The 16,645-nt window shown below is 41.6% G+C and overlaps 1 protein-coding gene across 1 annotated transcript in view; it reads left to right on the top strand.

The window, feature by feature from the left end:
- Positions 1 to 16,645, top strand: part of LOC138262020 (ATP-dependent translocase ABCB1-like) — a 1,142,744-nt gene that overhangs the window by 264,121 nt on the left and 861,978 nt on the right. The window contains exon 8 of the mRNA XM_069211672.1: positions 9,176 to 9,347. Coding sequence (XP_069067773.1) covers positions 9,176 to 9,347 — 172 coding nt within the window. The remainder of the gene's footprint in view (positions 1 to 9,175; positions 9,348 to 16,645) is intronic.

Below are 16,645 nucleotides of genomic sequence, written 5' to 3'. Positions count from 1 at the left end.
AGAGGTAACAAATTTCAGGCAGCAGATGCCTTAGCTTGAAAGGAACGGCCTCCAGCTCTTACTCGCCTAACTCGGGAGACCGCGGTAAGATTAAGATCCACTTAACATAGGGAGTGGAAGGGATGATAAGGAAGAACAAGTTTAGACAAGATAGCGCCCTCCCCGGAATACAAGATTTAATGAACCATGCACAAGGCCTTAAAGTAAACGCTCTTTTCCACAGGGAGCCAGTGTAATTTATGCAGGAGTCTGGACCCAGATCACAACTTTGGGAGTGACAATTACAGCCTAGCTGCATCATTCTGGGCCACCTGAAGGCTTCTGGTAACTGGCTTGTTAGCACCTAGATACAGAATTTTAGGATTAAAAAAAAACAACAATAGGTTTGGGATTCCTCAGGAGCCCAAGGAAAGTACCAACAACGGAACTGGCCTGGGCATCAAAGGTCAAAGAATTTCCATGATGAAGCCTACATTTGTTATGGAGGGTTTAGGTGTAGGGGGGGACCCAAGGGAGGTATGCCACCAATGGTTGCCCCAAGAGTGGGCATCTTTGCCCAAAAGGAGTACTTCTGTTGTGTTAGTGTTCAGGCAAAGGCAATTAGCGTTCATCCATTCTTCAACCTCTAGAACTTCTTTTGGGAAGTTAGCCGGGTATAGCGAGGGATTGTCTGTAAAGGAGAGCACAAGTTGAGTATCATCAGCGTAGGATATCAATGTAATTCTGGCGGATTCAATAACCTGTGCCAACACTCATTGAAAAGGGTAGGGCTTAATGAAGCCCCTTGCAAAACATCATACTGTAAAATATGGGTGTTGGAACTGAAAGGTGGGAGATGACCTGGAAGAAGCATTCAGATAGAAAAGATGAAAACCAGAACAATGATATGCAGCCTATGCTGATGCCCTGTAAGCACTGTATTAAACTATTTTAAGAAACTGTATCAAATGCAGCGCTCAAATCAAACAAAATTAAAGTAGATGTACAATCTTCATCTAAGGCAGAGTGGAGTTTCTCAGTGACCTCAAGAAGTGCAGGTTATGTGCTGTGCCTTGGCCTGAAACCATTATGGGAAACACCAACGATGTGAATGTCGTCCAGGTACTTTATCGAAGTGCCATTTACAGGCTTCTCTCTAACCTTTGTTAAAAAAGGCAGAAGCGAGATTGAGCAGAAATATTTGGGTTCAGAGGCATCCAAAGATGACTTCTTCAAGAGGGAGATGACCTTAACATGTTTCAATGTACTAGGTACCTGAGCTGAGGACAAAGATAAACTTATGACTTCTAGACAAAACAGCAGGAGGGCAGTCACAGTGCTTATGAAACAGATCAGGTTTCAACAGGTCTGCATGTGAATCAGTTTAAACTTGACTACTACTAAGAGTGTAGTCAGTTCAGGCAGACCCAGAAGGGTAAATGAGTTGAATGCTGGTGTGGAATTAATATTATCAAAGATATTGGTACTTGTAACTTTGCGGCAGAGATGTCCAGGGGAAAATGTGAATGAATATCCTTTATCTTGTTGACAAAATTGTCTGCCTTCTTCTCATAATGTATGTTACACGTAATAATAGGATTGGCTAAAAGAACTGGATTGAAAAGGCTGTTTAGTGGTGTGGAGATTTCTTTGGAGGCAATATTCCTGAACTGGCTCCTCCCAGCCCGTTAGTGATTGAATCCCCCTCCTCTAATCACAGAAGTGCAACTGGCACCTGAACAACGACACGGAATCCCCACATTAAAGTGTAAGTGCAGCATTGTAAAAATCATATCTCTATTTTATGCAAAATACGGCCAAAACAGTTTTACCCCCAAAACTGGGGCACTTGTAACACAGTGGACGGGATAACCATCACATTTTGATGGAGTATCGCACCCACCAAACACCAGATAAGACCTGTAGCTTTTCATACTTCTCCTACACCAGCTGTTTTATAATTACTGAGAATCCCAGTTCTGAAAAGCCCCAATCAGTGTGAATGATGACAGGAAGAAATGAGCTCAAGAAATCCAGAGTCCCTCTTTGGCCTCAATTGATGATATGTCTAGTTAAATCTTACATTTCACAGTTAATGTTTCCAAGTAATTTCAGTTTATCTCAGTGTCTTCTATTTAGCCTGACATCAGGCAGGACCATCTGAAAACCACAAGAGAGTTTCAGAATTATGTCTATAACATAGACATAAACTTAAACAAGCACTTGCAATGCACTCGTCTTGCATTTGTGAAAGTTACAGCTCTTGGAATTGACAAGAGAATCACCTTCAAGCTCCTGACCCACGCCTACAACGGCATACATGATGCCAGACCAGCCTACCTCAACCATAAACTTTCCTTCTACACTCCCGCCAGACAATTCCGCTCCACTGACCAGGCCCTCGCCAACGTTCCCCACATCCGGAAAACCACAGCTGGAGGAAGATCCTTCTCCAACATTGCTGCCAAGACCTGGAACACCATTCCCATCCCCCTCAGGCAGTCTCCCACCCTGTCACAGTTCAGGAAGGACATCAAGACCTTGCTCTTTGACTGATCCTCGGCACCCTCCCACCTCCCTCAGCGCCTTGAGACCCTCACGGGTAAGTAGCCGGGTTTTACAAATCCCTGACTGATTGATTGATTGATTGATAATGGCATTTTTTTTACTTTTATTTTTTGTATGCAGTGGAGTAATGACATTTTCATAGCACTATTGCCTTTCGTATGACCTTATGGACCTGAATAACCAGAAAATGGGAAATAGGTTATGAGGTAGGGGAGGCAAGAGTAATATGCTGGCTGAGAAAAAAAAGTAAGTAACAAAAACTAGGAAAAAGCTAACACTCAGAGAATGCTCCATTACGTAAAGCATGTGAAATGTAAGCAGGAACCACATGGTTACACTAACACTTTTACACGTGTAATATGCTTGCTGAAAAAACCCTGAAATATTTACCGTTTCAATGTGCACAAAGCAGGGAAAGGGTGCAGTACCACAGGCTGTCCCTAGGTGTCCCTTAAGACCTCTTTTGGCCACATAAGGTACTGCACCCTGCAATCTTGAATTCAACACATCCCCAATAACTTTCGGGCATCATGCTGAAAAATTAAGCACAGTGCCCATTTTGTGAAAGGTTTTATACTGTGCCTTCAGGTTACTAGTGAGGGGAGAGAAGAGTAATATGCTGACTGAAAAAAGCAACACTCATAGAGAATGCTAGATTAAGTAAAACATGCCAAATGTAAGCAGGAACAGCATGGTTACGTTAGCTGAGAGCAAGAATGTTGTGGAAATGAAAAGGGAAGCTTTATCAAACACGAGCAGGAAATCAAGAAAAAAAAGTCCCCTAAAGAACAAATAATCACAACAAAGCATAATAATACAGCAGTTAGTCCCTGCTCCCAAAGAGAAAAAGGAGGGACAAAGGGGCATGACTGACCACTAGCAAGCAAGGATTTTCAAATGACACAGAAACAGAAAAATTAAATTTCTTTATGCCCACAGAAGTATTCTAAAACTATACAAAAGGCCGTAAGCTTACGTTCAACCTAAAAAAGGAGAGAAAGACTGGGAACGCTGCAGATTATTACATTGCATTATAGACCAATAGGATCCTAGCGTAAGGATGACTTTAGCTTGGAAGGAGTGCAAAATATTCACAAGAAAGACCTGGCTTGCAAAAAAAGGAGGTTAAAAGGGATTATTTACTAAAATAACACAGCATATATATATATATATATATATATATATATATATATATATATATAAAATCTCAAGTTTGTCTGTAAGCAAACTTTGTTTAAAAGAAAGTCCCCATACGAACATATGTATTCATTTGGGTTTTGTTGGGTTTGTACTTGATGAAATAGTAGATAAGATGCTTATATGCAATCATCTACTTATTTTGATGATTGACTTAAATTAAATGTCATACTGTTGATAAAAGTCTCTCCTTGACACAGGCTCTATTTATTTAGACTTGGTGATGAATATTTTGTGGACTCTTAGCAACTAAACGGATGTTGAATGGAGGGTAAATGAACCACGCTGACCTTGTGATCTAGGAACAGATCATCCACTATAAGCTATATTAAAGTCAACTGATTCTCCTGTACGCCAATTATAGCTTTCATAGTGCCACTCGTACTTAAAGTGAGCATGGCCAGTCTGCCTTTGTTTGTGATCTCATGCAATCAGTCTTTGATGAAGAAAATGAGATATAAAAGATTGAGTATACAGAGGAGGCAATCTGATTTCATGGAGCTCCCTGGCTACCGTGTGCATAATGCCTGAGGTTTCTATGCTTGAAACTCAAATACCAACAGGCAAGCTGAATACTAATGCCTTATTTATGGGCTTTTTGACAGAGGGTAATGAAACAAGTCACCATGCTGCACTGGCGGCCTGTTTCAAAAGGAAAGGGCAGGAATGTGCTGTAGCTATGCAATACAGCACATTTCTGTCCTTTCCCACTTTACTGAACCCTTTTTTGACATCCACGGTGTAAGGGTATCTGCGTTATAGGCAGGATTGTGTCTTGCAGAAAGGGGCATCTTCTTGCACAAAACAATCTTGTGAGTATTTTTCCTCTTTCTGTGTGTGCTGCATAATGCAGCACACACAGAAAGATGAAAAACAAGGACAAGTGAGGATAGTCCTCCTTGTTGTGCCTCCTTTGAGGACACGTAAGGTTTTGGTGCATTCCCTGGTTTACAAGGTCTTGTGAATCTGGGGATGCCTCAAAATTGGTCGGTGTTGTGTGGGAACACCCACTGCAATGCCCATGGAATGCCTCCCTTGTGCAGATAAGGCAACACAGTGCAAGGGGCTCATAAATATGATCCTAAGACTATAATCAAAAGATTTCAGATGATATATGAAATGTGCACATTTGCAGCAATTGCACATATAAGACATACTACAAAAAGTTACAAATTCAGTGTGGTATGCCCGTAGTTAAAGAGAACAAATAAGTTGTGAATAAACAGGTTTTCCAAGGTGAGTAGAACACAATCTCCTCAGAAACCACATAATCTCTGACCCCTTTATTCAATGCATTTCAAGATAAAATAAAGTATATGTTTGTAGACGGTTGACCAAGGGTAACAAAAGCATACTACACAAGTACCAACCCTGAGTTTGGGAGTTTAGCTTTAAATCATTTTATGGTTATCCTGACTACTACTGATGCCCAGTATGCTAAGTTACCTATATTATGTGATCCCGGTGTTAGGGTATTATCTGTTTTGCTGTAGAGCCATAAAGAAGGAAAACTCCACTGAACTCAATAGTATAAAGTCACATAATAGAGCAAACAGTCCAGTTTAATGGTGTCACACGCTTAATCATTAGGCTATATAAAAAAGGTTCCTCACTTTTAGCAATACTCTTTGATTGTGCATTTTGACAAAAAGGGGACGTGTATGTCCCCGACCTGAAATCTACTAGATCAAATTTCTGCTAGATCAAATGTTCATGGCAAACTGTGGAGACAAGATAAAGAAACATTAGGGTTCTAAATGCTGTTTTTGGTATACCTAAAATAATATTTTCAAGTACTATAGAGGTAGTACTTTCTAGCAAGATAGACCATGTCTCAAAATCCCTCATAATTAGGATAATAGTCTGTCAGAGAAAAATTTGGTCATCTCCCCTCAATTCCTTTTAAGGAAGGATTTATAAATAGTAGGAAAGGAGAAGGGTCTAGTACCTGCAAAAACTAAATGAAGTAAACTATTAGTCTATGCAATGTGCTGATGAGAGAATATCTGTTAGAAATGGGGTCTTTGGTTGACAGTCAGGTTACCCTCTGTTCAAGCAAGGATCCCCACTCTAGTCAGGGTAAAAGAGAATCACCCTCAGCTAACCCCTGCTTACCCCCTTGGTAGCTTGGCAGGGCAGTAGGCTTAACTTCAGAGTGCTAGGTGTAAAGTATTTGTACCAACACACACAGTAACTTAGTGAAAACACTACAAAATGGCACAACACCAGTTTAGAAAAAATAGGAAATATTTATCTAAACAAAACAAGACTAAAACAACACAAATCCTCAATACACAAGTCAAGTTATCAATAAAAATGCAAAAAGGGTCTTTAAGTAGTTTTAAAGACACACTAGCGCTTCTAGGGTGAAAAATGTGTCTAGTGCAAGTCAAAAATAACCTCGCACGGGCAAGTGTGCATCAAAAAGGGCTTGCGAGACCTTGATTTCACTCACGAGCGGGATCGTGCGTCGTTTCTCCTTTCGCGGGTCGGGCGCGTCGCTTCTTCTCTCTGCAGGAGAGCGATGCGTCGATCCGGTCAGCACTCTCGGGTCCACACAGGCCTTGTGTTGTTTTTCCACGCACAGCGGTACTTGAGTCGGAAATCCAGCTGCACGATGATCCGGAAACCCCACAGAGCAGGTTGTGATCTCCCAGCCTCCCTCAGTGATGCTGCCGTTTCTCCTGCTCCGTGTGTCGATTCTTCAGTCGTGTTTCCTGCGAGCGTCGCTTCTCAGCTGCGGAGCCGGCGGCGCATCGTTTCTTCAGCCGCAGATCAGAGTTGCATCAATCTTTTCCCCGCACTGCACTCTGTGCGTTGATTTCCTTGTCTTTATGCTGCCAGCTTCTCCTCTCAGGGTCCCAGGAACTGGATGGGCACCACAGGGCAGAGTAGGAGTCTCTCCAGAGACTCCAGGTGCTGGCAGAGAGAAATCCCTGAGACTTCAACAACAGGAGGCAAGCTCATAATCAAGCCCTTGGAGATTCTTTCACAAGATGCAAGGCACACAAAGTCCAGTCCTTGCCCTCTTACTCTGTCAGAAGCAGCAACTACAGTAAAGCTCCACAAAGCACAGTCACAGGCAGGGCAGCACTTCTCAGCTCTTCAGCTCTTCTCCAGGCAGAGGTTCCTCTTGATGTCCAGAAGTGATCTAAAGTCTATGGTTTTGGGTTCCCTTCTTATACCCATTCTCCTTTGAAGTAGGCCTACTTCAAAGTAAAGTTTCTTTTGAATGTGAAATCCTGCCTTGCCCAGGCCAGGCCCGAGACATTCAACAGGGGGTAGGAGACTGCATTGTGTGAGGACAGGTACAGCCCTTTCATGTGTAAGTGACCACTCGTCCCCTCCCTCCTAGCACAAATGGCTCATCGGGATATGCAGGCTACACCCCAGCTCCCTTTGTGTCACTGTCTAGTGTGAGGTGCAACCAGCCCAACTGTCAAACTGACCCAGACAGGGAATCCACAAACAGGCAGAGTCACAGAAATGGTATACGCAAGAAAATGCTCACTTTCTAAAAGTGGCATTTTCAAACACACAATCTTAAAATCAACTTTACTAAAAGATGTATTTTTAAATTGTGAGCTCAGAGACCCCAAACTCCACATGTCCATCAGCTCCCAAAGGGAATCTACACTTTAATCAGATTTAAAGGTAGCCCCCATGTTAACCTATGAGAGGGACAGGCCTTGCAACAGTGAAAAACGAATTTAGCAACTATCAGGACATATAAAACACATTACTATATGTCCTAGCTTAACCATACACTGCACCCTGCCCTTGGGGCTACCTAGGGCCTAACTTGGAGATGTCTGACATGTAAGAAAAGGGAAGGTTTAGGCCTGGCAAGTGGGTACACTTGCCAAGTCGAATGTACAGTTAAAACAGCACACACAGACACTGCAATGGCAGGTCTGAGACATGATTACAGAGCTACTTATGTTGGGGGCACAACCAGTGCTGCAGGCCCACTAGTAGCATTTGATTTACAGGCCCTGGCACCTCTAGTGCACTTTACTAGGGGCTTACTAGTAAACCAAATATGCCAATCATGAATAAGCCAATTACATACAAATTTTGTAAAGGAGCACTTGCACTTTAGCACTGGTTAGCAGTGGTAAAGTGCCCAGAGAAACAAAAATAGTAAAATCAGAGTCCAGCACACATCAACAACCTGGGGAACAGAGGAAAAAAGTTAAGGGAGACCACGCCAAGGATGAAAGGTCTAACAATATCTCATACGCAATACTGTGTGTTCTGGGAAACAATCAGAAACGAAACCTTTATTAGGTTGCACATGATGAGCAGTGACTCCCTGTGGTGAATAGGTGAAGCAGGTGTCTACTTACACTTATCGCTTTGTAAACATTCCTAGCTATGGTAAATGGGTCACACATACCGTCACATTTACACTGACCTAGAGAACAAAATGTAGAGCATCAGTGAGCAATGGAATACCTGTGGCAAAAATACATCTAATTCTAGAAATATCTAATGCCTGCAAAGGTAAAAACATCTACACATATCTTTTTCCATAGCTCTGAGACTATATTCCACTCAGATATGCGCTAACGTTTCTTCTCTAAAAGGCATGTTAAAGCAAACAGACACATTCTGTAAGAGATGCTGAATCCTTTCATTGGTGCGTTGTATAAATAGTAAGCTCCCGGTGTACTCAAGCCTGGAAAAGACTGACAAAATATCACCTCAGTTTTTTATATTTTATGTGGCTAATTGGGATTGGTCAAATGAACAACAACACAGCTCATTGATATTTTTACATTTCGGTTAAGATTACAGGTGCACGTGAGTGCTATTGCAAAGGTCTGGCATCAGCTTTATAGACGTGGAACATTAAACTTCATGTAAATGATTTCAACCTGCAAGAATACTCACAAAGTGGATAGATAAATGAGCTGAGTTTACTTCTTGTCACTACGGCTTTAGAAAGATTAAGGAGTTGCCACATTTTGGCAGAGACTGCCTATGATTAATAAAATTAAAAGAGAAAGACATTTCTAATATTATAATGGTTACTGGTTGTCCGTATGTTTGACCATGGTTCTCCTATTTAGTGAACATACTCACATACACATGTATTAAGAAATAAGCAGAATACGAATTACCCAGTGGTGCCAACAAATGTTCTTACATATTTGAAAACAGAACATACTAAGGTATAATGGCATATGTGTCTGAATGTTCAGAATGGGACAACCATTCAGTTTCCTCAGAATGTGGTCCACAGTTTCTTGGGCAGAATATCAGTTGCATCATATTGTTCAACTTTTAAGTCGGTAAACATCTTTTAATCCCGTGTTGCAAAGAAAATTGTTTATTTGCACTCCTCCCATTTTAACTCTTTCTGTTTGTCTTTGTCTCCCTCTCCCTCTGTCTCTCTCCTTCTCTCATTGGCTCTGTTTTTATGTAGGGACATCACCACCATTCGCAATGGTCTTGGAGACAAGGTCTGCGTATTTGCACAACACCTCTGCACGTTTGTGGTAGGGATAGTGTTTGGATTTGTGTATGGCTGGAAATTGACACTGGTGATTTTATTACTCGCCCTAGTCCTTGCTGCATCAGCAGCGGTTTGGTTAAAGGTAAGTTTAAATAGATACATGTTGTAACAAATACATTACAGACTTTTAAGATCTTAATTTTTCATTCCAACATTGATATGAAGGAAGATGTGATGTCTGACTTTCTGAATATTAGTGTAAAATCTACAGTTAAATCCTTGATATGAAATGTTAGCAAGATATCATATAAATTAATCAACAAAAAATGTATTTTGGGCGTGGGAAGGAGTCACTCCTTCATTTCAGTCGTGTTCGAGCTATTTAAATGAATGATGTATTAATTTAATGTGTTCGGGACTTATTTAGAGCTTCTCAGATGGCAACCAAGTTGATCAGGCACTTGAGGCCCTGCCTCCGCTAACCCTTAGGTTTCTCCAATGAATCTGCAAGTAAGCTTCACAGATGGCCACCAAGTTGATCGGGCACTTGAGGCCCTGTCTCTGCTAACCCTTAACTACCTACCCAGCAAACAGAGGTTTCTCCACTGAATCTGCAGGTAAGGTGTTCTGAGAGCCCCTTCCCACTACAATTGAAAATTGAAGGCTATATCGATCAAATACTCAATTCTAGCCAAAGTCAACAATGACAAACTGGAACTAAGGTTTTTGTTTTTTAAATGTAAAATTTCTCCCAGCCCGTGGAGACATTGATCATTTTTCCCTGCCCGGGACATGAGGCACTTCATGACCATCACAAGCAGTTAAAATGAAGCCCCCAAAGCCCTACTGTAAGAGAAAGAGCCATCCATGATAATGCAGCATGTGGGTCTGAGATAACTGTGATTTCATGACAGCAGATCCAGCTGAGACGCTGCATTTGGAAATACATTAGTTTCCCCACTTCTTACTGAGTTGGGGGAACGAAGAGGGGTGGATGGTGTATCTACTGATTCTTGGCAGCTGCCCCATTGTCACTCAATCTTCAATTAAGCCTTAATATCACTTTGGGATAAAATAGCTGACCAGATAGATGAGAGAGTAGACAATCATACTCTCATTTTAAATCTGCAGAGCTCACTCTTAGCATGCATACTTCTTAGGCCAGATTTCAATTATTTTCACGCAACGCAATGCAGCAGGACAGATTGCTGTGCTGAGTTGCATTAAGGAGAGAGAACAGAAATGGGCCATATCTACTAAGATATGGTGCACCTCTGCTCTCTCCCAGTGCTGGTGCACTGTGTGCTGCCTAGCGCTAATGCATTTGTGCAAGGGTGCTTGCATTACATGCAGGACTGTTTTTGTACAGGAAGGGATACTTTCCAACAAAAACCAATCCTTAGAGGCACATTATTACTCTTTATATGTATGCTGAAGAATACATCACGCATGGAAAGAGGAAGAATGCACAAGGCGCAAACCCAAGTTTACAAGTCTTTTTTCATTTGTGTTCTTGTTAAAACACATGAGTGGATGCATGGGAACACCCCTGCTCCATCCTTGTAACACACACCAATTGCACAGTAAGGCAAGGCAATACTACTCTTGTCCTACTTTGTCTTTACTAAATCACACAAAATCACACAAAAGGACTTTGTATGGCTTAGTAAATGCCAAAAAGTATTATGCAACAGGGCTGTACCACTAAAGTGGTACAACCCCGATGCAAAATCTTAGCAAATCTGGGATTTCCCTCTTTAGAACAAACATATAGAACTATAGATTGATGACTGTGAATGACAAGGATGTTTTTCAAATTTTTCTCTAAGGAGTTCCGAGGGACAGCGGATCGACAATGACCTTAATGTAATGTCACTCTGAACCTCTAAGTGAAAAATTCCGACTTTATTCCTGACTGCCATCTATAAATGTATGTTATGTTAGCAGTGAGTTCCATAAAAAGGAGTAACCAAAATTAAAATTACCACCACTTAAACTCTAACTCTAATCGCATTGAATACACAAAGCAGGCAAAACCAAACCTTTTTAAGAATATTCTTTTCACCATTTTATCATCCTTCAACCCACCTAGACTTTCATTCTTTCACCTTTCAATCTATTCATTCTTTCACGTGTCTATCCATTCACATTTCTATCTACTCATCAATCCACCTAAATATCCATCCTTTGACCCTTGTACCCATCAATATATCCATGTATCCCTCCTATCACCCACCCATCCTTTCATTTGTTTCCTAAATGTCTATTCTCTATCCTTCCAGCCACTTAGCCTTTGACTTATTGATCTTTTGATCCATCCCTTTCTACTTCCATCTATTCATTCTTTCCCACTTTCTTCCATTGATTCTTTCTACCTTTTTCCACCCTTTCATCCCACCTTTAACGTTTCCTCCTTTTTTCCTTTCACGTTTCTTTCTTTTCACCCTTTCATTCTGCTCCATTTCTTTTTTCCTTTTCCTATTTATCCATATTTTGTCTCCCACCCTTTTTTGCTTTCTTATCTTTCACTCTGTTTATCCAGTTTTTGAGGGACAATAAATACATTTCGACATAACAAATAAAATAAGAAAGTCAGACATAAACAAGAAAGTCAGACATAGGCAGATACACGTTCAAAGAACATACAAACATTCATACATCTTAACCTATAAGCATCTGCATTTACTAAAGGAAAGGTGTTCATGTTAATAAATAGTCTCTCACTTTTGCTATATCTGTTGAAACTTTACCATGGATCAACTTATTTTTGCAATCTGATACTCCAAGTCACTTTTCAAATAGTTATTTCCTCCACTTTCCATCATGAGAAGGTATTTTAACCGAATTTGCATTATTTAGCAATTGTTAATCTTGCTATTGTTAGTTCTTAAAATACCCATCTTCAGCCTTGCTCCCCAGCAGGCAGTTCTGGGTGTCAGTTCAATCACAGATAGTTTTATTGTTTCACATCTAAGAGATATAGAGGTCAAACATTCTTTTAATTTAGGCAATTTAGGGCACTTAATAAACATATGAATAATATTTGCTACAGTGCTGGAGCAGTGCGGGCAACAGAGTTCGACATACTTTGAAATCTTTTTTGTAGAAATAGTTCTGCAGTTTTGTCAAACAAGCAAATAACTTGAAACTGGAGGATTTGTGTGTAGTAAAATCATCATAGCAAAATCATGCTGAACTAGTAATATCACTCCGATTTTTTATTGAAAGAATAAGGCCATATTTTACATATGTGAAGAATTGATGACGATATAAATCAAATTGACTATGCAAATACAAAAATTATTTAGGCAAACATTTGTCAAATAAGTCCTTTTCTTGGTGATTTTTTATTGGTGTCAATTGATAGTTGGATATTTGCAAAGCATTCAGGTAATTTGAGATGATTTAGTGAAAGAGAATATACATATATTTCTTGAATCTTCAAACATTGTTTAGATTCAGGTCAAATCTTACTCATATTTTTAATATTTTGTAATATAACTTTCTTGGAAAATTTTGTTGGTATCATATTTACTTGTGCCAAAATGTGGTTAGATATCCTTAAGTACTTTTAGAAGCCAGTTAGTAGAATTATCATCACATAGGCCCTCATTTCAACCTTGGCGGGCTCAATATTGAACCGCTAAATGGGCGCCTATGCGGCCGCAAACCCGCCGGCCTCATTTCAACATCCCCGCTAGGCCGGCGGGCGGAAACAGAGTTTCTGCCCGCCAGCCTAGTGGGGATGTGGGCCGTAACATGGCAGCCAGCTCCTAATGGAGCCGGTGGCAATGTGGCGGTGAGGCGTGTGCAGCAGCAGCCGTCGCGCTTTCCACTGTCTGTCAAGCAGACAGTGGAAATCATGATGGGGCTGTGCCTGGGGGTCCCTGCACTGCCCATGCCAGGTGCATGGGCAGTGCAGGAGCCCTCAGGGGCCCGCGAGTCCCCTTACCGCCAGCCTTTCCATGATGGTGTCTACCACCATGGACAGGCTGGCGGTAAGAGGAGTCAAAATCCCTTGCCGTGCTGTCGGTGACCGCCAGGGTTAAAATGAGGCCCATAGTAATTTAAACTGATTGTCTATGCTACCTCAGTATTATAACCTCCAGGGCGGTAATTGCCAGCTTCCTTGATTAATTTGTAGTTTCACATGTTTGATAGACCTACAAGCTACTTTCCCTTTCCAAATAAATTTAAAAAGAACCAAGTCTAAGGGCCCCATTATGAGTGTGGCGGTCTGTCCGCCACATAACAACCCTGATGGTCAGACCGCCAGGGAACCACCATCTCCTCCAGGATCTTGGATCAGCGGTCTGCTGCATGCAGTGCTGCCCTGCGGATTATGACCCAGTTTTCTGACGGCCTTTTAATGGCAGTAATTCTAGTAGAGAACAGGTGCAGGGGGCCACAGGGGGTCCCTTACACTGCCCATGCCCCGGGCATGGGTACTGCATGGGCCCCCCTGCCCAGCACCATCTCAATGTTCACTGTCTGCCTTGCAGACAGTGAACATTGCAAGGGTGCTGATGCACCCTCCTGGCTACAACATTGCCGCTGGCTCGATTACGAGCTAGAGACAATGCTGTAGCCTGTTTTCCCGCTGGGCTGGCAGGCGGAAACTTAGGTTTCTGCTCGTCAGCCTAGCAGGGAATTCTTAATGAGTCTGGCGGGGAGGTAGCCAGTGTGGCAACAACCTCCCCATTGGAAGTTCGATGGATGGTGAAAACTGTCCGTCAAACTCCTAATCAGGCCCTAAATCTCTAAAGTACCTGCTAGAAACATAAACCAGCAGTGCAAGGACCATGGGTAAGATGTTCACTTGGACCAGTCTGATACTTTCTTTTCGAGAAATCAGCAAGTTTTCCCATTTGGGTATTAAGGCTTTAATCTGTATTTACAAAGACACATAATTGTATTAAAAGTAGAAATTTAATCAGAGTGCAATGATACTATCCAAATATCTATCTATTGGTATAACATGCATCTCTGCATTAGCGACAATAACAACTAAAACAATTTAAATCTTATTAGAATTGTATTTATATAGATTACCAAAATGTACAGCCTCTTCTTCTATAATATTTAAACTGGGATTAGTAGAATATGCAAGGGTGGTTACATTGTCAGTGTATACAGCTAGTGGAGACTGAATTTGAAGATTTGTGATTGGAAGTCCAAGTAAGTAACTGCGTCACCTTATGCATGATTGCATGTAAGGAATGTACAGGGCAGGTGACATTGGACACCCTTGCTAATTCTCTTGAAATGGACATGAATGTGGATATTTCCTGGTGTACACGAATTCTAGTCATGAGTGATTGATTAGTGCTTGCATTAACTTGATAAATTCAACACTAATATTGATTTATTTTAGTAATTCCCACAAGAATTGCCAGGTTCCACAATCGAAGGCTATCGCCGCATCTTATAATATAGATATTTGAAGGCTCATGTAACATTCCCTCTTTATCAATTCCATTACAAAGTTTAAGTGTGTGGTGGCATCATTACCCACTATTAAACCAACCTGTTAATTTCAAATTACAATTGGAAAATGCTATAAATCCTGCTATCCACAATTTTATCTTGTATTTTACAGTCTGCCTTTAGCCATGACATAAAGTGAAATGATTAACAATCAAGTGGCTCTTTATCTGTTTTGTTTTTTAACGAAAACAGCTATTACAGCTCTGTTCCTTGAAGGAGAGCAATTAGAGATTTGGATGTCTTTTTGTAACTCCAAAAATAGGGGCTCAATATGATCAATTATTCATTTGAATACTTCGGAAGGAATATAATCAGAGGCCGGAGGCATTTTGTAAATGTTATAACGTTTTTAAGAATGGATTTGGACTTTAGGACTGTATTTCCACTTGCATCCAAATTAGGTAAATTAATTTCCTTCAAATAATTGTAAATCTCAGAGAGGTCGCACTTTGTTTTCCAACGCTATCATTCAGAGCAATATTGTTGGAATACAGATAACATCTCTACATGTGGCTTTTTGGCATGTCCTGTTTTGTCTCTTATTTTAGTAACTTTTGAGCATTTGCATTACCATGACTTATGTAAGGGAGTAGATTTCCAGATTTCTCTCCTCCTTCACATACTCTAAGTTGAGCATGAAAGGCATTTTTATTGGCTCAAGGGGCTAAACTGTACACAATCTGTCCCTTTCAACCTGTTGATTGACAATGAGGCCCTCATTACAACAATGACGGTAAAAACCACCTACTGCCGTGGTGACGGCCCCCAACATACTGTCACGGGGGCTACCATTCATCTGCCATATTACGATCACTGCCGGACTTCCCCACAAGAAGGGTGGAACTCTGGCAGTGATTATACTGGCGAACTGTGTAAGCTGGCACTGCTAGCACCAGCACCGCCACACCAGTAGAACGTCACCAGCCATTTCATGACCTGTGATACAGCCGTCACCAGCCATTTCATGACCTGTGATACAGCCTGGCAGTGTTCTACTGGTGGGGTGCTGCTGGCAGTCGCAGTGCCCCTTCCCGTTCCCAGCCGGAAGACCTCCTTGACAAAGGTAAGGCGGGCTTCCAACGGGGGGAGGCTGGTGTTTGTGTGTGTGTGTCTGGTTGTGTGCTTGAATGTGTGAGTGTGTGTGTGAATACATCTGTGTGTGTTGTGTTGTTTGCATGGTTGTATGCGTGTGAGAGAATGCGTGTAAGAATGGTGAAGTGAGTGCGTGTCTGCATGTCAGTGTGATTGCGTGTAAGCAGGTGTGTGAGCATGTCTGGAAGTATGCGTGTATGAATGTGTGTATGCCAGTGTGAGTGATTGGGTGTATGTGTGCTACGTGTCTGCGGGTGTGTGCATGTATGGGGGTAGAGGGGGTGTGTGAGGATCGGAGGGAGTGGGGGGTGTTTTGATGGAGGGGGGTGGGGGACACTGTGAGTGTTCGGCGGTGGGGGACCCACCTACCAGTGACAGGGAAGGAATTCCCTATCACCGGTAGACCCTACTGCCAATGTCACAAAAACCATGGTGGTGGGCAGACTCATAATGCCGCCGCCGGTACTATGCTGTTTGCTGGGCTGGAGATTGACATCTCCGGCCCAGTGGCTGATACTGCCATGGCGATGTTGAAGGCTTCAGAAGACTGACCTGTTAATTAAAATTGATTTGCAATTTTGTTTTTCAAAATGAGAGTTTTGGTCATTGTGTCATCACACCTGGAAAAACTAAATCAAATGTAGCATAGTAGGAGAGAGATTCAGATTATCTCTGCCCCTTGACCAGAGCAGACCTTTGGAGGTACAGACCTCATATTTTGTATTATGCCACTGCAGCCTTCTTGAACAGAATCTTCAGCTGAAGTTCTGTTTGCTAACCTTTCTCCAATATTCCTTTAGAATTAGAATAGTTTAGGCATTAGGCAAGAGAAATTAATTTTAGAATCACATACTTTTCCTG

This window comes from Pleurodeles waltl, chromosome 10 (assembly GCF_031143425.1).
Source record: "Pleurodeles waltl isolate 20211129_DDA chromosome 10, aPleWal1.hap1.20221129, whole genome shotgun sequence".
Taxonomy (NCBI): Eukaryota; Metazoa; Chordata; class Amphibia; order Caudata; family Salamandridae; genus Pleurodeles; species Pleurodeles waltl.
This window is presented reverse-complemented; position numbering and strand designations above follow the sequence as displayed.